Raw genomic sequence first — 27,125 nt, 5'->3', positions numbered from 1 at the left:
TTTGTCTTTTCAAAGAGGGTGGGAGGTGGCAAGGAGAGAAGGGAAGAGAGAGAGAGAGAGAGAGAGAGAGAGAGAGAGAAATAGAAACCACCTGGGAAAGAAAAGTAAAAGAAGATGGGGTCCAGAGGGGCAGCTGGGGCCTTGGAGGAAAATAGAATCTTTGAATGTTTTCTTGCCAGAGACAAAAGCACAGGCTCATTTAAAAAACAAAGGAGGGCAGCTTTATTCTAAAGCCTGCTGTGCACCAAATATAGGCACTTAGATTCAGTTCTCCACGTTGAGAGGAAGCAATTTACCAGGGTGGCAACAGTTCAGTAACGCATTTGCCTCCCTTTCTCCTGCCCACCTTAACGATTGCTGGCCCAAATAATTCCTCTGAGTAACACATTGGGAACCTTTAGCTCCCTGGTACTGGCAGTTTTAATGTGTCCATTGCCAGCAGTGAATTTTGTGCCAAGAAAACCCGACTCCTGGCGGTGGAAGGATTAAACAGTCCTCGGGTGCCATCTGTGCAGTGAAACGAAAGAGTGACTTTGTGCAACCAGTGTGCATGTATTGCCATTGGCAATGGGAAGTGGCTTCTGTTTACATGACTACCTCACGCAGTGAGCACCTAAGTGTAGAGATGAACATGGCCACCAGAGTTGGGGGTAGAGTTGAGGAAGAGGAGGATCAGCATGCGAACCTGTGGGAAAGTCTGGGAAACGATGCAGGTTCGAATAGCAGATTAAAACTAATTATCTTCTGAGGGGAGGTCTGGTTGAAGAGGAAACACCCTGTCGGCTGGTGTTCATCTGGGGAGCAGGCTTGGTGCTATGAACTTCCTCAGATATGAGGGTGTGGACTTGACCTTGTGCTTCCAGGTCCAAAGACTTTTCAGTATGGGATTTTTTTAAACGAACTTTTGACACCAGAGGAACACCAGGAGTACTGTCCTGGGCAGTACACCTTCAATGTTTCAGGAGTTTTTAGTACATTTGGAATATCTGAGAAATCCCTTTGGCAACTCATCAAATATAGTGTACCACAGGAGGGATGGTTTTCAAATTTAAAAATCCTGGTCAGGACATAGACAAGAAAATTCCAGCTGTAAAATGAGAGAAATGAGGGAGGCACACAATTTTCATAACAATGTTTCCCTTCAAATAGTTTTTAAACGAACTCAGAGAAGGTTTTAAGGCTTATACTTCATACTGGGTAATCCAAAGGATACAATGTTGAGTCAAGCCTTGAAGAGCTCACAGTACCGCAGAGGAGACATGGGAGTACAAACCAACGATGCATCCAATAGAGATAAATGGAGGGTTAGAGAGATACGAGGAAAATGTCATCGGATTCAAAAGGGGATGCTACTCCCCTGGGAGAGCCATGCAGGTCTCTCCTAATGGACGGAGATGGTGAGGAAATGGCATTCCCAGTAGAGGGAAGAGGACAAAGGCACAAAAGGGAAAGGCCCAGAAATATTCAGAGAACAGTGAGCTGGCCCTGGTAAACTGGGCCAACATAAGACGGGTGGTGAACACCGCGGGAAAGGATGATGACGGAGTTGCTGCATACACAGGAAAGGCCCACGAAAGTGCTGTGGGTGGGGTAAGTCTCCTTGCTCTGTGGGGTATAGAAAAGAGTGGAAAGACAAGCGAAGGGGAAACCAATTGGGTTCTTGTTGTAAAAGGGAGGGGTAGTCATGTGACCACAACAATGTGGTTATGAAGAAGGACAAGGAAGAAGGAAGTCAGCATCAGCTCACTGGATGTGGAAGAGAAAGTGTGGGAAGAACTGAGTCCCAAGTACCATGGGGGCCAGTGAGCAGGAATGAGAACAACCTGATGGTGGGACCGCTTTGCAGTAGAAGATGATTTGTGTCGCTTTATAGGTTGTTACTTTTTTATCTTGACTGAAAAACAGAAATGAAAACACACACCCAGGCACAAACACAGATGCGTCTCCCTCCCCCTCTCTCCCCACCCACCTTGCTAAATAAAGCTGGAAGAGGTAGACCGAAACTGTCTATACTTACGTTGCAACACTAGAAAGTTTGAGTTTTACTGTGTTTTGATCAAATGGCTTTAGAATACATAGTAATGATAACATCTTACAAAAAATGTGCAAATATGGCTCAGAGAAATGTATTAATATGAAGCCCTTGTCTTGAGCATTGTGGCACAGATAAAGAGAAATTGTTCTCTTAAGTTATTCTTGTTTATCTTTATTTTTAATTCACTGTCCTGGGAAGAGTTTTAAATTTCCTCGGAAGAATGTAAACATCAGATGATTTGTCTTGTTGTCTGTAAGTTTCAGGGTTTTTGACTCATATGACAAGCAGAATCAGGAATCTGTTGCATGGGCCAAAGTGCTACGAGGGTCCTTTAGTGCTTAAGCTAGCACTTCCAGCTGCATCCGCGTGGCTCCGGCTCTGCAGTGGCATCCACACTGGCACATGGGGCTGCCAGGGGTAGTTGCACCCAGGGCATATTTCAAATGCTATATAGCCCATCTGTAGTTCTCCCAACAGGCAGCCCAGCCTAGTGGATGCTATTGAGTAATTAGCATTCAAGGGCTTTTCAAGGTACCACCCAACTGTACCTACCCCTCACCTGCTTTAGTCAAATCTTGTATGAAAAAAACTGTACCTATTAGGCTGTGAATAAGAAAGTTATAGGCTCATACATACATCTTAATTAGGATAATACCATAAGAAATTTTAATATATAGCTAAAGGTTTAGAATCTTCTGGGCTGTAAGGAATATGCTGAATTTGACATGTTTTCTAAACTGAAATTTTTTATAATTAAAGTAATTATCTGGTGTTGCTTTGTATTTCCAAATGAATGCATATTGTGACCTATATAGCATACGATAAAGACTGTAATTATGCAGAATATAGCAGGGGAAGCTACTGGAGTATCTTTAAACCACCTGTGTTATTTCTTTTTAACAAGAATTTTGTTGGAAATAAAAACATATATATTTTCTAGAATAGATACACTTTAAAATGCTCTTCAACCACTTATAAATAGGTTATGAAATGGATATGGGTCCTCCTCTCTTACCTTGTAATGGCCAAGGTTGTCTTCTGCAGTTGGGAGACCCATGTAACGTTCTGTGTACACGGAGTCTGTGGTGGAGAAAAGGAAAGTTAATTCATACAATAAAAACTTTTCTTCCTTTTACTGGGTTATTTCATGTGCTGTGGTATGTCTTAACTTGTGCATAGGTCTATAGGGTTACCCTCAGAAGTATCTCCTCCAGATCACTTTTATTTGGCTTGTGAATGCAGCCAGACACCTGCTCAGATGCCTGCCTTTCCACACTCTGCCCTAGCCCAACCCCACGTAACTCTCATGATGAGGGCATAGAGAGAGCAAACTAGATGGTCTAAAATCCAATCAATAATCCACTTGCAAGAAAGTCAAATGTGAAGGGCTAAGAGGCTAGGACTCTTTACATTATCATCTGACCTTCTCAAAGAATCTCAGTTCTTTTAATGCCTCAGTTATCTTGAATTTTTTTGGTCCACAGTATATGCTCTAATTTCTGATATGCTATTTCCTTTTGGAAATCTCTAATAACGTTTAATTACTAGTTGCTTACTTAAATAGTATTTTTTGCGGGTTGAAATTCACTAGAATAAAGAGAAATATCTCAGTTATCATTCATTTGTTGTATAACTCCATATCGGCTCAGCTAACTCCATCATAATGCAAGTTAAATATTTGTTTTCTCTCATTTTGTGGAGAGGCCTCAATTTTGGTGTTGTAACAGTTAAGTATTGTGAAACAGATTAATATCTGTCTGCTAAAATGACTTAAGCTCTTTTATCTATATGTGGCAGAAAAACATGTATTATTTGTTTGGTTATTTTGCATAATTAAACATATTTTCCTCCTAGTTTAAAAAATTAAATCGTATGTTATATATGATATGTATATAATATGTATCATATCTACAATATGCATATATATATATATATATATATATATATATATATATATATATATATACCCTAAAATATCAGTGAGAAATTTACTGTGGCTGAATTCTAATATAACTTTAAAAATCTGAAATAGCTGTTTTTGGAAGATGCCCCCTTAAATGACCGGATAACAGTAAGTACATAAGTATAAGAATAATATGTTGCCATTGTGCCTTATAGGTTAATGGGTTCAATTTCACTGTAACTGTACTAGTATTTCAATACTGATCTCATTAATTATTTAAATGAATATATCATCTAAACCACACCCTTAAGCAACATCCTTACCCTTTTTTTATGACTGGCATTATAGATTAAAAACTATATTGATAATGAGTGTTAGTTATTCCCTATGTATTCTTTTGACATGCTATTTCTATGGAAATCAAAATATTTTCCTTGAAAATTAGTAAGAGCAATATTTTATCATTTTGATTACAATGAATACAACCTGCATATAATTTTATATATTTAGAGAACACTAAAAAAATAGAAAATATAATATTTTAAAGGGTACTTTAAAATACCAGGGGTGCCAAAAAAATGTATACAAGTGGACACTTTGGTCAGTGTTGCTCCAGCAGTAGTTTGCCATAATCAGAAGTGTCTGGATGCTGATGGTAACCACTTTGAGCACCTCTTGTAATTGCAGAAGTCAAACGTGACTTGTATTCATCTTTTGTTATCGGTATATATTGAGTATTACACTTTTAAAAATTTTTTCCTTTCTTAAAATGTGTATACATTGTTTTGGCACCCTCTGTATAAGATCTTCATAAAGTTCTCATATCTTTTAACATTTAAATATGAATAACTTAGGTTGTGCATTTGATAGGGGGAAAATGTTCTTTAAGGGCAAAATAAATGTCTCCTCAAACAGCCACAGATTTCAATTCTTCTTGTCCTAGGACATAAGGCCCCTTTCTTATTATGATAACCAGGTTTACGTGTGTAAGGTGATCTGAAATTTTAAAAATAGTATTTAAAAATGCACAATGAAGTTGTAAACCTTTAGAAACATGCCTTGAAATACCATTTACATATTCCTTCTATCTCATCTTTGTGTAAAATTGCTCAAATTTACACATATAAGAATTCTAGAAAGTTCCTATGTGTTAGATGGGTCCATATACATTTAATGAAGTTCTCTCCTTCGTTACATGTTTCTAAACAAAGATTGTTCCTATTATTTTATTAGCCACCAGATGTCTCCAAAAACAAGCCATCCAGTAGAACAATTAATATCAAGCAGGAAAGTATTATATGAAAGCAAATCCATCGTGTGAGGATCAAATCCTAACTATGTTCTCCTTTTTTTTTTTAACAGAAAGATAGCAATGTATTTTTTACATTGGCTTCTCTTGACTTGGAGAGGATTTAAAAAAAGCAATTTCCACAAGATTGGCACTACCATATGTTCGGACATAAAATATTTAATGAGCATATTCACTATCAATGATTCTATCCTTATACTATATGAAGGACTTGAGATGGAGTCAGCAGAGGCACAGAAAAAAACTCATCTCCTCACCACCTCTGACTCTTCTCCCCTACCTACTGTTGCACTGCTCACTTCCTCCCCCTTGTTAATTACACTATTACATGTGTGTGTAAGACTATATAAAATGATACACCTTAATAGAATAATATTTTCTCAATGACGAAGAGGATAATCTAGAGTGGCTTTCACTTACTTAGAGGCAATGGTAAGAAACAAACCTCCCAGAATTCCCCTATCCCTACTCTCCTCTTTCCACCCAAAGCCCTATTTATATTTGATTTTTACCATAAGAGACATACATGCTTCTTTTATTATGATAATAATTGAAGCCCAAAACTCAAGTTACAATAAAGATAAGGAAGGGTTTATCTGCAGAAACGTAGCTTTGGACATGTTTTGAAATTTGGAAAACAGAATTTACTGATAACTAAATGTGCAGATAACACATAATGCCATCCAGCCTTTTACAATAGCAGAATAAGTGCGATTGTTTTTATTTTAGGTATCCATAAAGTACCTGTGGGATAAATCAGCTTATTCACTGGAGAAACACTAAAACTCAAAAAGGAATGTTTTTTTCATTGGAATGTTAAGGTCAACACTCAGTATCTCTTTGTACCTGATAGCAATTACATACCATAGAACTCCCATGATGACACAGGCGCCACGGCTATTCCACACTTGAACACGCGACTTCCTGCTCCCAAGACCATTGAGGTTACGTACCCTCCATATGACTATGGGATGGAAACAGTTATTTTTATGGAGGTAAAGGAATTAAGGCCATATGGTAAGCGAGTCGCGGTTTCCACATTTCTCACATCTTTATATATTATACCATGCCTCTTTAGAGATAGAAAGCATGGTGGAGGAGGCTTAAAGTGGCCTTAATTAGACTGTATCTAAAGGCTACATTTTCAGAGCCCTCATCCCTTTTCTTGGCAGATGTGAGGGGAAAAGCATTGAAAAGTTGCCAGGTAATACCAATTACAGAAAACGTAAAAACAATAAACACTAAACCTTTACTGACTTTGACTCAAGAGAAAAGTCTCCCTTCCTCCCTCTCTTGCTCTCTCTTTCCCTCCCTCTCTCCCTCTTTCTCCCCTTCCTTGCTTCCCTCCCTCATCACAACAAACAAATGTGTAAGCCTGGCTAGTCGGGACTCGTTGCTCAGAGACCTAAGATATTTTATATACACCTTCTCAGATTAAAAGGATAGACATGATTTTCATCTCCAAATATTTACATACAAAAGATATACTATCCTGCTCCGGGTTATATTCACTAAGAAGTGCATATAGATTCATCAGCCAGACAACTACTCACCCAGCCCCAAATTGCAATTCGTTTGTCATCCACAAATTCCATTTTTGAAAATTGCCTAAAATATATGGAAGAAGTCCACGAATTAGTATTACATTGTGTATAGAAAACTAAGATGAATGCACAGATGTGAAGCCCTGCCATTTGTTTTCTATTTCATTCTATTGGAAGCTAAGATATATTACTGCCAACAATCAAATAAACACCTGCAATCAATATCTATCATGTTTAACTTAACCAGATGAACAAGGTTTACTTTTGCTGGACTCCATAAAAATTGTGTGTATGTGTGTGTGTGTGTGTGTGTGTGTGTGTGTGTGTGTGTGTGTGTGTGCATGAGTGTGTTTCACAGAAAACAAATCCTGGCAGTTTTTTTTTTCACAGCTTTGTATAAAAATTTGCAGCCCAGATGCACTTTTCTTTACATAATTGAATTCAAATCTCTCCAGATGTTTTTCAGTTTGAGAGAGGCTGCCCCTGCCATAGAGAAATATAGGGACACGGAGAACATCTGGGTAGAGCTTAGAAATGTATCTGAGCCCCCTACCTGAGAACATAAACATGACTCTCTAAATAAACCCCTTTTTATGCTGGGTGTTGATGAGTTAGTTCAGCATCATTATATAACAAGGACTTTTTCCTTGATGGATGAAGAACTCTTTTGGCCACAAAATGGTGTTTGGGAATGAAATCTAGGTAAAGAAAGGACAGAAATGTTTTATGCACCTGTTTCTTAATACTAGCCTTACATCAAAAGGTAACTTATTTACTTAAAAAACATCTAGCAAATGGGGTGCTTAACTTTGTAGTATTGAGGAGTGTGGGAAACCTATGTGTGACTTTGAGAATATGTGTTTTTCAATTGATGGTATCTTTCTTAGGCTGCCCTGAGTTAAGCAATATTAGCTAAGCAATATTAATTTTAAAAACTTAAAGTAAGTAGTTTTCAACTCATTACCTTCTCCATGTCAACTTTTAAAACTTAGAATACATATGTACAGATATGTGCACCAAGTCACGAGTGTACAAGTTGATAAATCTTTACAAAGTGAGCATATCCTTGAACAAAGATATAGTGCACTATTATCCCCCAGAAGTCTCTGGATCATTTCTCCTTTTGCAAAAGGAAAAAAAAAGTGAAATGCTTTCCTTTTATTGGATTCTATAAAAATTTCACCTGAATTTGTGCCATGGTTTTGAATTATATATACTCATACATTGGATCATGCAGAATGTATGCTTGTGTGCCTGGCTTCTTCCATTCAACAGCCTATTTGTGAGATCCATCTCTGTGGTTGTGTATAGTTGTTTTTAGTTGCTGAAATACTATCCCACTGTATAAACACAGTACATCTCAGTACTTTTTTTAACTGGAGTTGTATACTGTGGATACTCAGTTCTGTAATTTTAGGGCTTGAGTCGGTCAGATCTGAGAGGCCCTGGAAACTAGGCCCTTTCTCACAGGGGACTAATCTGGATAAATTAAAAAAATATATTTAAAAATATTACAGCCTCACTGTTGAACAAATTTGTCCTCTCTCTAATCTAAACCTCTCTCTTTTTTTAGCTTTTAGGAAAATAGTTAAACATTAACTTCAGTATAAGAGACTTAGGGATACTCAATAAATTGCCATCATCTCTTTCTCAGTTGTTCCATTTCTTAAAGGCATCATCCTCCACCCATTTAATCATTCACAATTTTTCTGCATTTCCGAGTTTATGATTTCACAACATTATTTTAAATCACCTACTTACATTCTGCAGACGTCCATGCACTTAGAAATTCAAAGATTACATTTCCTATTTACCAGTTAAATGCAATTGAATGTAAGAGTTGGAGTGAAACCTGGATTCAAATCCTGCCTGACCTTGGCAAATTACCTGACTGAGGAGCCTCCATTTCCTTACCTGAAATATGGGATAAAAACATCCACCTCCCAGGGTTGCTGTGCTGCTTCAAAGACAATTCAAGTAAAACATTTCTCATGTTACATGCACATTACTGAGTAACCATCATTTATAATTAAAATCTCTCTTAATGAAGTCAAATCGTGTCTATGTATAGTCCCAGAACTGAAGAGCACAAGAATGAGATGTGATTCCTACTTTATGAAGCTCTTATAGTTATGAGCTGTGAAGGTCGTGCTCTATAGTTTTCCTAGAATTAGATGAGGAGTAAACCTCACTGAGCCGACGGTAGGAGCCACTCCTAGGACTTCATAGCCTTTGCCCTCCTCAGGTGTAAATGAACACTGGACTCATCTACTGATCCCTGGCTATAGGGTAGTCAGCTTGCTTAGTTAGATGTTTACTCAGGAGTACATTTATCCCTTAGCTTGTCCACGTGTTTGATGAATTTCGAGTCTCTGTTCCTCGAAGATGGTAGCACATATGTCAATTCCCTTTCTAGAGTCACATACAGAAAGGGATTTAGGATATATACTTTTTAAAAACTTTATATAAATCTAGATAATGACATACATTTTTATCTAAACATGATATCTTCACAAAAAGTCCACCCCAAAGATGAAAGATTACAAATTCATCTTAGGACACTTTAAATTCTTTACACTTTATGAATTTAAAATATAAATTGAGGGGGGTGGGAAATCAGATGACCTTTGAATTCATCTTCTAGCCACTCACCTGGCTGCTTCAATTTGATCTTGAACTTCAAGTGTTCCCAGTCGTCTGTTGATTGCGTGCATGATCTTATCTCCTTGGTAACCACTTCCTCTGCCATCAAAGCTAGCTACTATAATGTTTTCTGTGCTTGCAAGGTAAGTAGCCCAGTTGAGTGTGAAGGTGGCGTCTACTTTTTGACTACAGGGTCCTGCATACCTGTGAAAAAACACAAATTGTTAGCTTGTGTGGTTTGCCTGAATCAAATGAGGAGTGCTTGTATTTCTATTCCCTGTGGACCAGAAGTGGGCATCTTTCCCCCATCATGAGCCTGAAATCGTGCCAACATCTGAGGTCCTCTAAAACTTGACAACATGACTACAATAGCTGAGTGTTTCCTTCAAAGATGCTCATTGGTTTAATCTTTGAAGATTGTTCTCAAACACAGACTTCATAGACCAACATTTTCTAAGTCATATGTATCTTGGAAATCAAAGAAATAAATCCTCTTATAGTTTGGATAGGGAAGTTGTGTCATGAAAAAATAATAAGGATGACAATAAATGCAGCTTTGAGTAGATTTTTCCATTTCAGCTTACAAACACTCCTAGACTACAAAGTGCATTTCCTAGGTTGGATCTTCCTTAAAGATGTTGACTGCTGCATGATACGCTTTGCGTTTCCCCCAGTACCCAGCACCATGTTGCACACTATGGTTCTGCATATCATTGTGGAATGGGCCAAAATATAAACACAATTCCTTAAAACTTCAAAGGAGAAGTAAACTGTACTGGAAAAATGGGTATGTTGTTAGGCATTCTATTTATTAATAAGTTTAACTCCCTTGTATCTACAATTTTCACAAGCTGCAACTTACCTCCCACAGAGCTGTAGGCACAGTCTCCCTCAAGCCATCTCATTTCCCTTTGTCAACCAAGAGAAGCTCCCTATAGTTCACTGAATCTCCTTTAAATATGCTGACTTTTCACCACCTACAGGACTCCTGGACCCAGATCTTCTCCAATAACTCTTCTTGCCCCAGCCCATCGGTCCTACTTAGCTGCTCACTATCCCCTTCGCAGGACTGCATGTTTCCTGCTTGTATGCCTTTGCTAACATTGTCCTCCCTCTCCTTAGGGATGGCAGTCGAAAGAACTTTAGTTTTAAATAAATTATTGTATTATTTTAATTTTAAACTAAATATTGTAACATTATAACTTTAAAAGGAAGGACTCAGTCATGCATTTCTTGGGCATGTAAACATTTTTTAACAACATGGGAAATGCCTGGGTCCTTTCAGTGATATTAACTTTGGTAGCGCAACAGCTTCTCTTAATAGTAGTTAACATTAAATGACATTATTTTTAAAAATAGGAAACAAAACTTTAGACATCTAAGGACATGAAAAGGAAAATCACTGAAAAGAAATGGACGCTAAATTTACCTTTTTTTTAAAAACTTTCCTAATGAAAGGGAAACCTAATTATTACTTACAGGGAGTCAACGAAGATAAAAATATCACTCTTTTCTAAAGGATCCTTTTTTGGGGATTGGGGGCTAAAGCCTAAAGCAAATTAATGTTACTAAATCAAAACGAAGCTTAATGAAAATCAAATAGCACATTTGGAAATTTAAAATACCTTTTTCTCTTTCTTTGAGCTTTTATGTTGTGTGTACATGGAACTTTAAATACAATGGAAGAAGGCTATGTCTGAAGCAAATATCTGTAACCCTCCTCCGATTCTCCTTTTTTATTTTTATTTTTTGCTAGTACCAACATGAAAGTGTTGCCCCTGAGCTTGAGCTTCCGTTTTCTCTTCTATATAATTGGCCTGACACATAAGTTTGCTGTGTGAACGAAATAAGGCAAATTACCCGGCATGCAGAAGGCACCAAGCACATTTGTTATTTTGTTTTGTTTTTAATGAAGAAAATGAGTCATGCTAAAACAGGAAGACTGGAATTGTGGCATTATGGGTGAGGTCAGAAATTTTGGAAGGATTAAAGTTAAATAAATGTATTCCTAATAATTATCAAAGATATTTTACAAAACTGCCATATTTAGAATTCACATGAGTTCGCAGTTACTGCTCAAAGACTTGCGATTTCAGAGCTTTCTCCATGATTTGAAGAAGTTTGAGTTATAATGAATACTCTCCTGTTCCACATTTGTTCTCGTCACCAAAAACTGGAAGGGAAAATACCAGGCAGTGATATTTCAGGAACTAAAGAAAGAGAAGCTTAATATCCTAATGAATAAAAGGCAATCATGAGAGACATTTACTCAAGTCTGGGGGTAAGGAAACTATAAAAACTGTGAATACCCATCTCTTGCGCATTAAAATGCCCACAATGAAAGAATGAAAATGGGGACTTGAGAATTCCTTTGGAATTCCTTTGGAGTTCAGGGAAACAAATAAAAACAAAATCCATATGCCGTTTTGATGGAAGAAGACTGTCTACCTTCTCCATTAGAAAGAAGGTAGAAAACACAGGTTTGGGTTTGTGAATGCAAAATGGGAGGAGGACCTAGTAAAGTAGCTTCACGATGATTCAGGAAGACAGAAAGGATGCATTTGGATGTATTTTTCAGTCAGCTAAACTAGGCAAAAAAAAAAATCCCTTCTCTTGAATACTTACACATCTATTAGTAGAGGATATTTCTTGGATTTATCAAAATGAGGAGGGAGGATCATCTGATACCAAAATTCTAAACAAATAGAAAGATTAATTAGTGAATTAAGAACAATTATTACCACATGATTTTGGTTCCTTACCTGTCAAATATAAGTCATATCTAGAGTTTAACAATTTGTTAACTTAGAATAAAAAAGGAAAGTGAACTGCTTTGATTCAGCATGTTTTTAAGAAATACAAATATTCTCTTTTAGGTTACAATACTAGTTCAGATTAAAAGAATAAAGTTGTTTCTAATATATCTATTAAATACATCGGTGCCTTGTAAAATAAAAGTGCATTTTAGAATTGATAATGTTTTGTATTTATAATTCTGTTCTTCGGCATCTAATCTACTTGTCTAGTTTGTTTATGGCTTATGTTCTAAGTTTACCTCCAAAATACTTTTCTGTTTTTGAATTTCCTTGAAGATATTTAGGATTTTTAGTTGGCCCCAGCTCTATTTTAAAATTCTGATTTAATAACATTTTTGTAATTGTTATTGCCATGCCAGACCTCAAAGTTGAGTTCCCATTCTCAGCTGTGTGTTTCACAGAATGAAGTTAAGTTTACATGGAGCAAACTTGTGTACATTCTACATGATCTTCTGCAGATCTGTTTAATTCTCTGTGCTTCATTTATCATAAGTTTATAAAATTTGTCCCTAAATAATGAACGGGTTTCCTTTGCTCCCAAATTCAAGATGATTAGCTAGACTAAAAAATCAGAGAGAGAGAGAGAGAGAGAGAGAGAGAGAGAGAGAGAGAGAGAGAGAGAGAAAGGGAGAGAAACCAAGATTACCCAGCAAAGCTATCATTTAGAATTGAAGGACACATGAAGAGCTTCCAAGACAAAAAAAGTTAAAGGAGTTCATCACCACCAAACCAGGATTATAGGGAATCTTTGAGGGACTTCTTTAAGATGGAAAAAAATATAGTGAAAATTACGAATAATAAAATAGCAATAGCTACATATCTATCAATTATTTTCAATGTAAATGGATTAAATGCTCCAATCAAAAGACATAGGAGGGCTGAATGGATAAGAAAACAAACCCTCACATATGCTGCCTACAAGAGACTCACTTCAGATTAAAAGACAAGCATACACATAAAGTAAAGGGATGGAACAGATATTTCATGAAAATGGAAATGCAAACAAAACAAAACAAAACAAAAGGCTGGGGTAGCACTACTTATACCAGACAAAACAGACTTAAAACAAAGACTATAACAAGAGACAAAGATGGACCCCGAAATCCCACTTCTGGGCATTTATATATCACTTTGAATATTTACATCACTTTGAATATTTTGTGTCAACCCCTTCTGGCCTGCAAAGTCTCTGTTGAGAAATCACCTGGCAATCTTATGGGAGCTCCCTTATAAGTTACTAGTTGCCTTTCTCTTGCTGCTTTTAGAATTCTCTCTGTCTTTAACATTTGCCATTCTAATTATAATGCGTCTTGGTGTGGGCCTGTTTGGGTTCATCTTTTTTTGGCACTCTCTGCACTTCCTGGCCTTTTATGTCTATTTCCTTCCCTGTTAGGAATGTTTTCAGTCATTATTTCTTCAAATAGGTGCTCAATCCTTTACTTTCTCTCTTCTTCAGGTACCCCTATGATGCAAATGTTATGTTTGATGTAGTCTCAAAGGTCTCTTAAACTGTCCTTATTTTTTTGGATTCTTTTTTTTCTTTTTGCTGTTCTGATTGGGTGTTTTCTGCTACCCTCTCTTGCAAATTGCTGATTCCATTCTCTGTTTCATATAGTCTGCTGGTTATTCCTTCTAGTGCATTCATTTCAGTTATTGTATTCTTCACTTCAGACTGGTTCTTTTTAATAGTGTCTATGTCCTTTTTTTTTTAATACTTGCTCTCTCTTTGTTGAAGTTCTCACTAAGTTCCTTGAGCATTCTTATAAGCATTGTGTTTTTGAACTCTGTATCTGCTAGCTTGCTTGCTTCCATTTTGTTTAGTTCTGTTTCTGGGGTTTTCTCCTTTTCTTTCATTTGGGACACATTTCTTTGTTTCCTCATTTTTGCTGCCTCTCTGTTTGTTTCTATGTATTAGGTAGATATGTTGTGTCTCCCTGTCTTGGCCAGGTGGCTTGTGGGGCCCAGTGGCACAGTCTCCCTGGTCACCTGACCCGGGTACTCCAGGAATACCCCTTGTGTGGGTTATGTATGTCCTCCTGTTATAGTTGAGCCTTGCTTGTTCTTGGCAAATCATGGGTAGTATTGACCCTCAGGCTGATTGGCTGTGGGTTTTGGCCATGACCATACCTTATGTGCTGCTGTGAGGTGGGCTAACCCCATAGAGTGAGATTTGTTCCAGTGGGCTCTGGAGCCTATTGAGACTGCCCTGTGTATGTGCCACTTGTAGGGCTAATTGGGCAGTGCTCTGCTGTGGTCTGAAGCCAACCTCCAAGTTTGTTGGTTCTGGGGCCCCTTGGGAGGGGCTGTGTTGCAGGATCAGGTCACCCACTGTCTGTGACCAGCCAGGGACTGACTACTTGGCAGGAGCTACAAAGTGATCTGCAGTTATTTGCTGCCTGCGATAACCCTGGAGGCATGTGGGAGAGGCCATGCTGTGAACCGAGGACAGCTGCCACCAGTACTGAGCCTAGGGTAGTTCCATAAAAAGCTAGGACACCCTGAGGCCTGCTGCCATCTGCTGGCTCCCTTAAGGTTCAGGCATTGATAAAACCTTGTGAGGTATGCGAGTTAGGTGAGGGTAGGGTCTCAGGGAGTCACTAGAGTGGGAAGACTTGTGGTCACAAGTTTAATGTAAATTTTGGTTTTTGCCAGTGCTGAGCCTGGAGCTACTCAGCAAAAGTCTCAGAGCACTCCGAGGCCAGTCACTGCCAGCTTGGGGGCCATGGACTCTGATAGTTTTCCAGGAAAGAGTGCAATGTGGGCGGGGCTGACTGCCAGTCAGAAAGCACCTCTGGTGTTGGGGGAGCTGGGTAGGTTGGGTCCCAGTAAGTCAGCAGGTTGAAGCAGTGGAGCTCACGAGGCCAATCAGATTCAGATTTGGTCTGTGGGGATGGGCTCTACACAAGCAAGATGGCACCCACCTGCCAGCTGTACTGGAGAAGGACCCCACCCAGAAAAAATTGAGACTGTCCTCCAGCCCTCACCCAAAAGCAACACACCTCAGTCTGTCCCCCGTATGCCTCCGATGCACCTTGAGCCCCCGTCCCTCTGCTGGAACCCATGGTGAGTACCTGCTAGTGAGAAAGCCTATGAATGGGCCGTTTCAGAATATCTCTGGGTTTCCCGTAGCCAGGTGGTTGGAATTTCCACTGTTTTTCACAGCCAGGTGTTGTGGGGTGTTTTCTTCCTGGCATCAGTACTCTGGTCTGGGGAGGCTGGTGTGGGGCTGGTGTCTCTTGTTCTTCTGGGGGAACCCTCTGTGGCCAAGATAACCCTCTTGATTCTCAACCACCACAAAGGTTTTGGGCCTGCCTGTTTCTCATCTCTGCCCCTCCTACCAGTCTCAGTGTTGTTTCTTTACATTCTTAGTTATAAAACATTTGTTCAGCCAGACTTTAGATGGTTACCCTGTTTTATAATTTAATTGTAGTTTTAATGTGTTCACGAAAGAAAAGAGGCACAGTGTTTATCTACTCTGCCATCTTGGATCTCCTTTTAAATCACTTTTAAATCATGCATTCTCTAAGGAGGTGATATGGCCCCATGTGAGCAAAAACTGGCTCTTGGGAAAAGGCAAAAAATAATACTCTTTGTATGTATAAAGCATAGACATGCATAGAGTACATAAACAGTAATATATCTATGGTTTAAGTATTCATGTGGGAGAAACAGTTAGGACAAAAATATCTAAAAGGCTCCTTAGGGTGGTGATAATAAAACAAAAAAAAAGTTGAGAAAACGTATTTAGACAATCAACAATACAAGATATAAAGCCCTGACTTGTAGCATTTGCTGATTACTGTGGTATAAATACTCCTATCATGGCCAATTTCAAGCCACTAGTGTGATGTCACTGAATGTGGGTTTCGGAAGAGAGGTACAGTAGCATACCATTATATATTTCCATGCAAACATAATAGATGCAAAGAACCTCAAGAGCATTTAGAGAATAGCAAAATGTAATAAGATAACTAGCAAATGGTGAGTTTTAAGTATTATAAATTTTAAATTGGATGATTATATACATTTTTTTATTAAAGGCTTTATTTAAGCAACCCGCTCACAAAATCCCTGAAAATTTAACTATTGTCTTTCATGAGCAGTTGTGAGCTAGCTCTTGCCCACCACTACATTGTAAATGCAAAATTTATTTGTGGAGCTACCTCATTGGCACCTGAAAGAGACAGCTTTTCTTTCTTTCTTTTTAAAGATTTTTATTAAAATATAATTAACATACAATATTATATTAGTTTCAGGTGTACATCATAGTTATTCAACAGTACCCACCTGGCACTATACATAGTAATTACCATATTATTGATTATATTCCCTAAGCGTTACTTTACATCCCCATGACTGTTTTGTAACTACCAATTTGTGCTTTTTAATCCCTCCACCTTTTTTTCCCTGCCTCCAACCACCCTCCCATCTATCACCCCAACAAATCCAGTACCCATCTGACACCGTATATAGTTATTGCAACATTACTGACTATATTCCTTATACTATACCCTACATCCTCATGACTACTTTATAACAATACAGTTGTGTTTCTTAATCCCTTCCTCTTTTTTACCAGCCTCCAACTCCCTTCCATTTGGCAAACATCGAAGTGTTCTCTTTACCTATGAGTTTGTTTCTGTTTCATTTGCTTATTTATTTTGTTCTTTAGATTCCACTTATAAGTGAAATCATATGACATTTGTGTTTTGCTGTCTGACTTACTCCACTCAGCACAATGCTCTCTAGGTCCATCCATATTGTTGCAGATGGCAAGATTTCATTCGTTTTTGAAATGGCAGAGTAATATTCAATTGTGTATAGGTACCACCTCTTCTTTATCCATTCATCTGTTTGGTAACACCAGATTGCCTTCATATCTTGGCTATTGCAAATAATGCTGCAGTGGACATATGGATGAGCATGTCCTATCGAAGTAGCATTTTGGGTTTCTTCAGATGAATACCCAGAAGTGGGATTACTAGGTCCTTCTTTGTCTCTTGTTATAGATAGTCTTTTTTTTAAAGTCTGTTTTATCTGGTAGAATTATTGCTACCCCAGATTTTTGTTTGTTTCCATTTTCATGAAATATCTTTTTCATCCCTTTACTTTCTGTCTGTGCATGTTTTTTTTATCTGAAGTGAATCTCTTGTAGGCAGCATATGTAACGGTCTTGTTTTCTTATCCATTCATCCCCTCTATCTTTTTTTTTTTAAAGTTGCTTTTTTTTTTTTAATTGGGGAATTGGGGGAATGGGAAGAATGCTGGGGAATTGGGGGAAGGGGAACAGACAAGTTGCTATCGTTTTGTTCTTCAGTCTAGTTGTGGAGGACGTTGCTTCACTGGCCCAAGTTGGCACCATCATTGCGCTCTTCCCGGGCGAGGCAGATCAGTTGCCGGCTTTTGGACAGCCGCTCACTGTGGCTGCTGGCCGCTCACACTGGCTGCTGGCTACATACGGTAGCCCATGGCAATCCACTGCCACAGGGGCTGCAGCCTACGCCGTCACCTGTGACTCATGGCAGCCCAGCTCCAGGTTGAGCTGTTGTTCAGCATCTTAGCTGTGGAGGGCAGTGTCACTGGCCCTCATATTTGGGATCCGAACCGGGGCCCTCTGGCATCCCAAGCCAGTTCTTAACCATCGTGCCACTCGGCCGGCCCCATCCTCTCTATCTTTTGATTGGAGCATTTAACCCATTTACTTGAAAAAGTAATCGTTGATAGGTAAGTAGTTATTGCCATTTTATTTATTTATTTATTTATTTATTTATTTATTTATTTATTTATTCTTAAAGAAGTCCCTCTAAGATTTCTTGCAATAATGGTTTGGTGGTGATGAACTCTTTTAGCTTTTTCTTGTCTGGGAAGCTCTTTATCTGTTTTTTGATTCTTAATGATAGCTTTGCTGGGTACAGTAATCTTGGTTGTAGGTCCTTGCTTTTCATTACTTTAAATGTTTCCTGCCAATCCCTTCTGGCCTGCGCAGTTATTAGAGCAGCTGACAATCTTATGGGAGCTCCCTTGTAGGTAATTAACTGCTTTTCTGTTGCTGCTTTTAAGATTCTCTCTTTGTTTTTACCATTGACATTTTAATTATGATGTGTCTTGGTGTGGGCCTGTTTGGGTTCATGTTGTTTGGGACTCTGTGCTTCCTCAGCTTATATGTATATTTCCTTCACCAGGTTAAAGAAGTTTTCCATCATTATTTCTTCAAATAGGTTTTCAATTCCTTGCTCTCTCTCTTCTCCTTCAGGTACCACTATGATATAAATATTGGTATGCTTGATGTCACAGAGGTCCCTTAAACTCTCCTCAATTTTTTTTGCATTTCTTTTTCTTTTTGCCATACTTATTAGGTGTTTTCTGCTACCTTATCTTCTAAATCACTGATTTGATCCTTTGCTTCATCTGATCTACTGTTGATTCCCTGTAATATATTCTTCATTTCCATTATTGTATTCTTTATTTCTGACTGTTTTTTTTATGTTTTCTATCTCCATTTTTATGTTTCTTATCTCTTTGTTGAAATTCTCCCTGAGATCATTGAGCATCCTTATAACCAGTGTTTAAAACTCTGTGTCTGGTAGATTGCTTGTCTCCATTTTGTTTAGTTCTTTTTCTGGAGCGTTGTTCTGTTCTTTTATTTGGGACATGATTCTTTGTCTCCCCATTTTAGCTGCCTCCCTGTGTTGTTTCTATGTATTAGGTAGGGCCACTATGTCTCCTGGTCTTAGTAGAGTAGCCATATGTAGTAAGTATGCTGTGGGGCTCAATGGCACAGTCTTCCTGGTCACCTGAGCTACACACTCCAGCTGTGTCACTTGTGTGAGTTTTGTGTGCTGTCTTCTTACAGTTGAGCTGTGGTTGGTGTTTACACATCAGTTGGAGGGATTGACCCTCAGGCTCGTTGGTTGTGAGGACTGGCTGTGACTACAGTGGAGCAGTTGTGGTATAGGGCCTGATCCTACAGAGCAGGCTCTGCTTCTGCAGGGCTCTGGTGCCTGCCTAATCAACCCCTTGGGTGTGTCATCCTTGGAGACAGCTCCAGCTGAGTTTGCAGCTGGCCACTGGGCATGCCAACCCCAGTGCCACTTGGGAGGGGATCTGCTGCAGTTCAAATTCTGCCTCAGCATATGCCCCACCCAGGGCCACTGGTCAAGAGCCACAAAACAATCTACAGATAGCCCCTGCCCGCACTGTGCTTGGAAGTGCCTCAAGAAGCCAAGCCTCGAAACAAGGCCAGCTGCTGCCAGTGCCAGGCTTAGGGCAGCTCAGCCAGAAGTACAAGACATGTTCAAACCTGATGCTGCCTGTCTGGGTTCTGAAAACCTTTGAGAGGCCCTAGGAAAATTTGCAACATCAGCCAAAACAGGTGGTTTGTACTAAAAAGCCACTAGAAGTGGCTTAGGTGTGCCTGAAAGTTGGCTGGGTGAGGTCTCAGAATCACCAGGGTGTCGTGAATGAGTGTTGTCAGCCAGCTTGATGGAGACTCAGATATGGCGGCCACCTGTGTTTGCACGCTGGGAAGGGGGAGGGCTCAACAAAGAGATAATGGCTTCTCCCAGCTCCTCCATCTGGGAGAAAGCTACCCCTCCAGCCCTCATCCTGCAGCCAGACAGCTCAGGGACCACATGTCCCTGTCACCTCTCTAGCTGCTGTCCCACGACTGGAGCTCAGAGCCATCGATTCCATCAGTAAGTCCTTGAGTGGTCACTTTAAGAGGAGCACCTGAGACTCCAGCCACTCTCCGTCTCACTCAGTCACAATCTCCATGTTTTTGACAACCAGAAGTTATGGGGACTTCTCTGCCTGTCATTGGGACCCTGGGATGGGGAGCCTGGTGTGGCAATGGGACCCCTCGCTCCTTGGGGGGAACCTCTGCAGCCGAGATATCCCTCCTGATTTTTAATGGTCACATGCAGGTGTGGGACCAGCTCATTCTGCGTCTCTGTGCCTCCTACCAGTCTCAAGGTGGCTTCTTCTGTATGTCAGTTGTAGGGCTTTGGTTCAGCAAGATTTCAGGCAGTTCTCAATGATGGTTGTTTTGTAGTTTAGTTGTAATTTTGATGTGGTCATGAGAGAAGGTAAGCACAGCTTTTACCTACTCTGCCATCCTGACCAGAACTCTCCCTGATCATAATGTTTTTAATGACTGTCAAATCTACTATTTGATCTCTCTTTTGTTTGAATCAGCACTAGTTAATTGGAAGTGTTTTAGTTCCACCTTTTTGAAGATCCACAGTCTTTTCTTTGGGGAGGTTCTTTCTAGTCCTTAGTCCAACCTCTCTTTGCTCCCTCATCCCAGACTCCCTCAGGCCCTCCTTTCTTGGAGTTCTAATGGTATAACACCCCCCAACTGGACTCTCCCACTCTGGCAGCTCCATCCTTCACTCTCTGTCTGGTTATCCATGCAATCCCGTGGTTTCCCTGACCCTAAAACATTCTAGAGCTCCCCACTCTTTACCAACTGAAGTACAATGCCACATCTCGGTATTCAGTGCCTTCCACATCTGCAGTCCAGTTAGCTCTCCAGAGCTCTAAGCCCTTGCCAGTTAAGCCTGATACAAGGGGGTGGGTGTGGGTGGCACACTGCATTACCTAGGAACCTATTACCAACTCAGGATCATGGGCCCATGCTGACCAGAAGGTACATGTTAACAAGGTCCCAGGTGACTCACTCATATGTACATTCAGTTTGAATAGCACTGTTCTAAGCTGTTCTTTAGAAGTACCCTACACTTTCCTGTGCTTTACCTGCTATTTAAAATTAGATGAGTTGAGTCTTTTCTATTACTATCCTACATTAAAGAAAACAATAAATCTAAAATAAATCCTGATGGATTCCCCCCTCCCTCATGAGTTGTCAGCCCTTAATTGAAAAAAATAAGCAAACAAATAAAAATAAACAAATTGCAAGATTCCCTACTCAAAGTAACCTATTGTTCTTGGTGGCCTCTGAATATAATCCATGATCAAGCTATCAGGCCAGGGACTAGGCTAACTACTGAGGCATAGGAGGTTAGGAAAAATTCCAGATTTCTCTCCTGAGACTGAAGTTTCAGCATTTTATAGTCAACCATATTATTTTTCTATAGTCATTTCAAATATTTTTTTTATTTCTTTGAGTTAAAGATAAAATACATTAGGGTATCATTAAACTAAACACACATTTAAGACTTAATAATAGAACAGAGTTATATTGGGATGAAATTGAATTAGCAATAGTGCATTTTCTGTAAATAACTTTCCTCTTAAAATAAATTTTACATAGAATGGTACTGTATTTTAAGACAAATGAATGTAAAACTAGTAGTTCTCGTAACAGAACATTTCATGGAAAAATAAGCTTACATTAGATTCATGTACAATATAAAATGCATATTTTCAGATCAAGTTATCATATATAGTTACATTTTTGGTTGGTATTTCCATGAAAAGTTCTGTTGTTCAGAGAAATTTAACTTACTTGTTTCATTCAAAGTAATGACGTTCAGTTCTTTTGTAGGCATCTGGACATCCTGCAGCATTTTAGCCAAAGCTGAATTGTCTTCCAGGACTCTCAGTTCTAAACAAATATTTGACACAGCAGTAATTTGTTACAATGTGAATAATTTGGGTTGTACAAAGCAATAAGGAACAAGTTGGCAATTCACTGATGCGATTATACATTCAGATTGCAAGCTTTGTGTTCAATGTCATTGCTAAGACCCTCTAAAGTCAAAGAAAACCCCACTATCCTAAGTACATGTTGGTCCTATTTACACACATTTTCCTAAAAAGCAAATGAAGGGTGAAATATTTGAAAATACCTTTATCATTGCTGCTGCTATGCAGAGTATAGTGGGGCAGACCAGGGCCTGTAAACATAATCAGGGAAAAATATGTTTTAGAGAAGTTTTTTGTTTGTTTGTTTTGTAGTATTTATTATTATCTCACTTAATAAGTGAATATGGGGCTTAATAAGTATTAGCTGTTTTTCCTTCCTTAAAATAGTGCAATTTGAGTGTAAGGAATATGACCGGAAAGGCACAGGGCTCAGGAGACTGAAGCAGGGAATAAATTCGGGCCCTCCTGGTGCATTGGGCACCTTATCATTCTTGTGCCCAATTTCCTCATTTGTGCCCTAAGCATAAGGACCCCAGGAAAGCTGCTGTTCTTCCTGGCTCTCTAAATCCACAATCCTGCTAAAATCAAACCAGCTCTCGGGCCCCACCCTCCTTAAGGCAGAGCTCCGGAGCCAGCCTCACCTGGGAGAGTATTTCCCTTCTGCTGTCCCCACCCCGTGGAGTCCTGCAGCACATCTGCAGAGAGCCTCACTTGGATAAGCAATTCCTTTCTGGCATGCAAAGTGTTTTTCTCATCCACACATATCTTCACTATCTATCCCAACCGTGGTAGTTGCAGAGTGGGCGGTAATGTATAGAAAAGCTATTTAATTTTGATGCATTTAGATAATACTACTAATTTTTACACTTGATCAGAACAACAGCAGAGGCATTATACAGACCTGGGTTTGAATTTGGCTTACCTGTCATGTGACTTAGGATAACATATCCATGCTTCACTCTCCTCACATATAAAATGAGGATAAGATTATCAACATGATAGAGTTTTCTTAAGGATCAAACAAGATCATGAATGTAAAGCTTTTAGCACAATGCCTAGTATTAAAACCCATGCCTGAGAAATGGTGACTGAAACAGCCATGGTAAAGAACCATAAAGAAAAGTATAATAGTGAAGAAAATATGCTAGTAAAGAAAGATTCAAGTAACTGGTTTGGAGACCTCTTTTTGGTGATGGACAGTTCTGTTCAGAATATACAGATTCTTTCTGTCATTTTGAGAAGTAATCTAGCATAGTGCCTAATGGAGAGCTCAGGCGGCCGAGGCCTGTGTTTGAATACTGTTGTGCCTTTATTAGCTGTGTGACCTGTGGATGTCACCTTGCCTCACCTTGTCCAGGTTTCTTCATCTATAATAAAGAAAACAGTCATAGCAATAGCAATAGAAGGTAGAGCTATGAGCATATTGAGGGACAGGCACCACCCACATCCATTTTCTCATTTAAAGGGGCAAGTGCATAAAATAATAATTTTTAAAAACCCACAATATGTGTGTAGATAAGGATAAAGTGTCTCTGTTATACATAAGCTCTAGGGTGTGAGTGTTTTCGGTCTAAAGCGAGCTTCTTGGTTAGAAGAGGAAGGAAGGGTGATTAACTCACCACTTAAACGTGAGTGAAGACAAGAGGACTTAACAGGATTTCAAGAACTCCTCAGATGCAAAAGGAGAGAATTGAGCAGGGCAGAAAGAGTGTTTCCTAAACTGAACATAGAAAGAGAGGCTTCAGGGTGGAAGACACTGAGCCAGAAGGGTGGAAAGAAGGTTGTGGAGAGAGAGGGAATACCATCAGCTGGGAAGGGAAAGCATGAAAGCTGAGGCAATGGAGGGAACTACCACGGATGAACATTGTGAGGCCCCAGCGCTGCTGCTCTTCCTCCCTGTCGTCAGTTCCAACTTACCTGAACATCTGAGTTGATAGTACTTCGCCTCTTTACTAAATGATGCAGAATAGTACTGACACTCATTTGGTTTCAGCTCACAACTAATGCATGTCACGTTTGTGTAGTCATTAAGTTTGATTCTGTAAAACCAATGGTGGAAGTTAAGTGTTTGATTAAAGGAAAATGAAAGGAAGGAACTGAATAATGCCATATTTTAGTTTCAAAGATATCAGAATGCCAAAGCAATCCTCCAAATCTTTTAAAGTGAGGTAAGTACACAAATTAATTCATAATAACCTCCAACCTTCTATTGTTTGAAAATATCACAAAACATTTCATCTTTTTTTTTGTTGACATGCAGATTGATTTATAATGGAATGGAAGCATTTGAGAGCAATTTCAGTTTAATATATTAGTTAGGACAAGGGAAAAAAAAAGAGTCCAGAAATTATTCATCAGCTAAAAAGACTTAAGTCAACAACTCGATTGTGCCCTTACTTATAAAGATTTCTTCCTCCTGGCATGCCTTTATTTTCATTACTAATGTAGTATCTGGGAAGAAAACAAATGAAATATATATTAATTATGTACACTCCATTTACTCAACACCAAGCATTGGCGCTCATACAAATGCGTGGGCATTAGTGCTTGCCTTTCTTTTCATTGTTCCCTGTACCCTCATACCCAGAAACCACTTCCCCCATCATCTCTAAATAGGAAATTCTTTTTATTTAACAGACTAAAATATCTGAATGCTCACTTAATTTAAATGACAAGAAAAAATTCAAGTCTTTTGTAAGAAAAATAAGACTGGGCAACTAGCCTGAAGTTAAGACCCCATTTCTCTACAGCGTTTCTCAACCTGTGGGTCGCAACCCCTTTGGGGGTCGAATGACCCTTTCATGGGGGTTGCCTAAGACCATCGGAAAACAAAAAGATATTTACATTACGATTCATAACAGTAGCAAAATTACAGTTGTGGAGTAGCAATGAAAATAATTTTATGGTTGGGGGTCACCACAACATGAGGAACTGTATTAAGGGGTCGCGGCATTAGGAAGGTTGAGAACCAGGGCTCTATATGGTTTTCCATATTTTCTGATTTATAGCACAAACTTCTAGATGGCTGCGTCTTCCTAAGAGTGGCAGAAACCACCTCTAAAGAGAACCTTCATAAACTGCTTTGGGCAGTGGCAAAATTCTTCCAGCTGAGACCAATAAAAAAATTGTAAACATGCTTAACATTCTAATGAAAATTAGCACTCTCTTTCCCACCAACTCGTGCATGGCCATTGATAGCCCCTGCAAAGCTTTCCATTTTTCAAAGAGTAAGGCTGAGACATGGAGAGAGAAAATAGCCTCTCCGAGCCTTCCAAAAATTCAGTGCCAGCTGAAATTTAACAAAATGCCCCTGAGTGCTAGTTCAGTATTTCAAGACGGTTAAGAAAAAGAGGTTACAGCTCTTCTGCTGTAAAGCAGGTAAGAGCAAGAGGTACTGCTGCTTGGTGGCAGGGTATCAAATCTGCTAAGCATATGTGAAAATCATTAAGGCTTCCGTATGTTAAAAATAAAAAAGTGTACTGAACACATTCCAAACAGACTACTCTTTATTTGTAGGAGATTTTTTTCCCATTTCTGGGCAAAGAGGGTGTTATTACGACTAGGGAGCATTTTCACATCCTATCAATTATTAGAATACTCACAGGTAATAACTGGTAAGAGCTTCTATACTGATGACTTCCCAGGCTCCTTTTGTAAGAAATGTGCAATTCTGATGGGATTAAAAAAAGAGGTTGATTAGACTCTTTAGTCAAGGTTAAGTGGAGGATTAATTAAATCATTTATATCCGGAATTCAGATAATCTCATCTTTTTCTTGGGTCTCCATCCACTTTACTCCAGATACTTCCAAGGAATTTGAATTAGTCTGATTATTTGAACATATTGATTGACTTTACCAAATGACTTTCACTTCAAGTGAGTTTCAAAAAAAAGGAGATCAACCTGAAATAAATTATGTAAGAATACTCACTTCTTTACCTATTTGGAAAAAACAAATGTGTTTGTAGCCCTCTTTGTCACTGATGATTTTGTAGAAGCTATTCCCATCAGAGGTAAAATGAGGTTCTGAAGGCCTAAACTAGAAAATAATGTAAAACAAAAAACAGGTTAAAACACATTAGTTTTATCTCAGTACCAACTTTAGTTTTAGAAAGTCCTCTCAACACCTGTGCTTCATTTACTTGGCAAATGAAACCAGTGTCTCAAAAGAAAATTCTCCTTCTAGAAAATGCAGACAAAAAGATCTAACTCCTAAGGAATTTTTCTGTGAAGAGTAAATGAGAGAATGAACATAAGGATGCTTACTTTACAAAGGATACGCAATACAAAGCAGTGGTTACTGTTATTCCTGGACATCTTTTTCTCTTTGGAGGATAACTCTATGACTTCTTTTTTTTTAAAATTTTTTATTGTTAGTTTCAGGTGTACAGAACAATGCAAGTTATCCTTTTCACCCACACAAAGTAACAACCCCCCTCCCCCCATGTACTGCCCAACTCTATGACTTCTGAGTGTTAATTGTGCAAAAATCAGCATTAGCTTTTCAGTTTCAAGGAGTTTCCTCAGTGTCACATATGTGCTTTCTTAAAACACACAAATATTATTTTTGACTATTTTAGGTTGGACATGGTTTGTAATTTGAGGGACATTTTTCTCCCTGTCTTTTAGACATATGTCTTTTTGAAAGTCAGGCTTAGAAAGTCTTGAACCATTTCTGGACTAGATACTCTAAGGAGTATGTCATATATTTCAGTACAGAAACATGAATATAGTTATCATTTTATCATGAGCCTTTCCATTTTGCTACATAGGATCAACAGTTTACAAAAAAATAGTTGTATGGAAATATAGAACGGAATTTCCAAATTTTTATGGTTTGATAAAAGATAGTTCTCAGAACATAATGTAGTTTTGAGCAGAAGATGATCTACCCCAGCCTGAAAGGAATATGTCACTTTGTAACCGATTTCCTTACTACATGTGAGAGCAGGTAGGAGACGGTCTTTTAAATTGTTGGTTCACTTCACTCTGGATGTTTCCTATCTCATCAGCTCCCATTTGGGGAACGAAGGAAAACGCTTCCCTGTTCTATTTAGTGATTCAAAGTGAATTCATTTATGGAGCAAGCTGAGGCGTGCAGTACACTGGTGTTCTCATTACAGAGCTCTGAAACACATTCCCCTCTCTAGACCTGTGTTCACAGCCTTATCTTTTTAATACATTTCCCTGTTTCCCCTGGATGGAGTTGTGCCTAGTAGAAATGTGTGAAAAGTGGCATCTGTCTGGTTAAATACAGAGAGGAAAAAACA

The 27,125-nt window shown here is 38.9% G+C and overlaps 1 protein-coding gene across 1 annotated transcript in view; it reads right to left on the bottom strand.

The window, feature by feature from the left end:
• The window catches only part of DPP4 (dipeptidyl peptidase 4), a 91,554-nt gene that overhangs the window by 10,109 nt on the left and 54,320 nt on the right, over nucleotides 1–27,125 (bottom strand). The window contains exons 13-23 of the mRNA XM_019636841.1: nucleotides 25,787–25,894; nucleotides 25,459–25,526; nucleotides 24,254–24,307; nucleotides 23,774–23,895; nucleotides 22,060–22,107; nucleotides 21,717–21,815; nucleotides 12,060–12,129; nucleotides 9,444–9,638; nucleotides 6,801–6,855; nucleotides 6,112–6,211; nucleotides 3,051–3,115 (exon numbers count right to left, since the gene is read on the bottom strand). Coding sequence (XP_019492386.1) covers nucleotides 3,051–3,115; nucleotides 6,112–6,211; nucleotides 6,801–6,855; nucleotides 9,444–9,638; nucleotides 12,060–12,129; nucleotides 21,717–21,815; nucleotides 22,060–22,107; nucleotides 23,774–23,895; nucleotides 24,254–24,307; nucleotides 25,459–25,526; nucleotides 25,787–25,894 — 984 coding nt within the window. The remainder of the gene's footprint in view (nucleotides 1–3,050; nucleotides 3,116–6,111; nucleotides 6,212–6,800; nucleotides 6,856–9,443; nucleotides 9,639–12,059; nucleotides 12,130–21,716; nucleotides 21,816–22,059; nucleotides 22,108–23,773; nucleotides 23,896–24,253; nucleotides 24,308–25,458; nucleotides 25,527–25,786; nucleotides 25,895–27,125) is intronic.

Source organism: Hipposideros armiger, unplaced genomic scaffold (assembly GCF_001890085.2).
Source record: "Hipposideros armiger isolate ML-2016 unplaced genomic scaffold, ASM189008v1 scaffold_30, whole genome shotgun sequence".
Lineage (NCBI taxonomy): Eukaryota > Metazoa > Chordata > Mammalia > Chiroptera > Hipposideridae > Hipposideros > Hipposideros armiger.
Note: the sequence above shows the minus strand (reverse complement) of the source record. Positions and strands in the feature narration are given on the sequence as shown.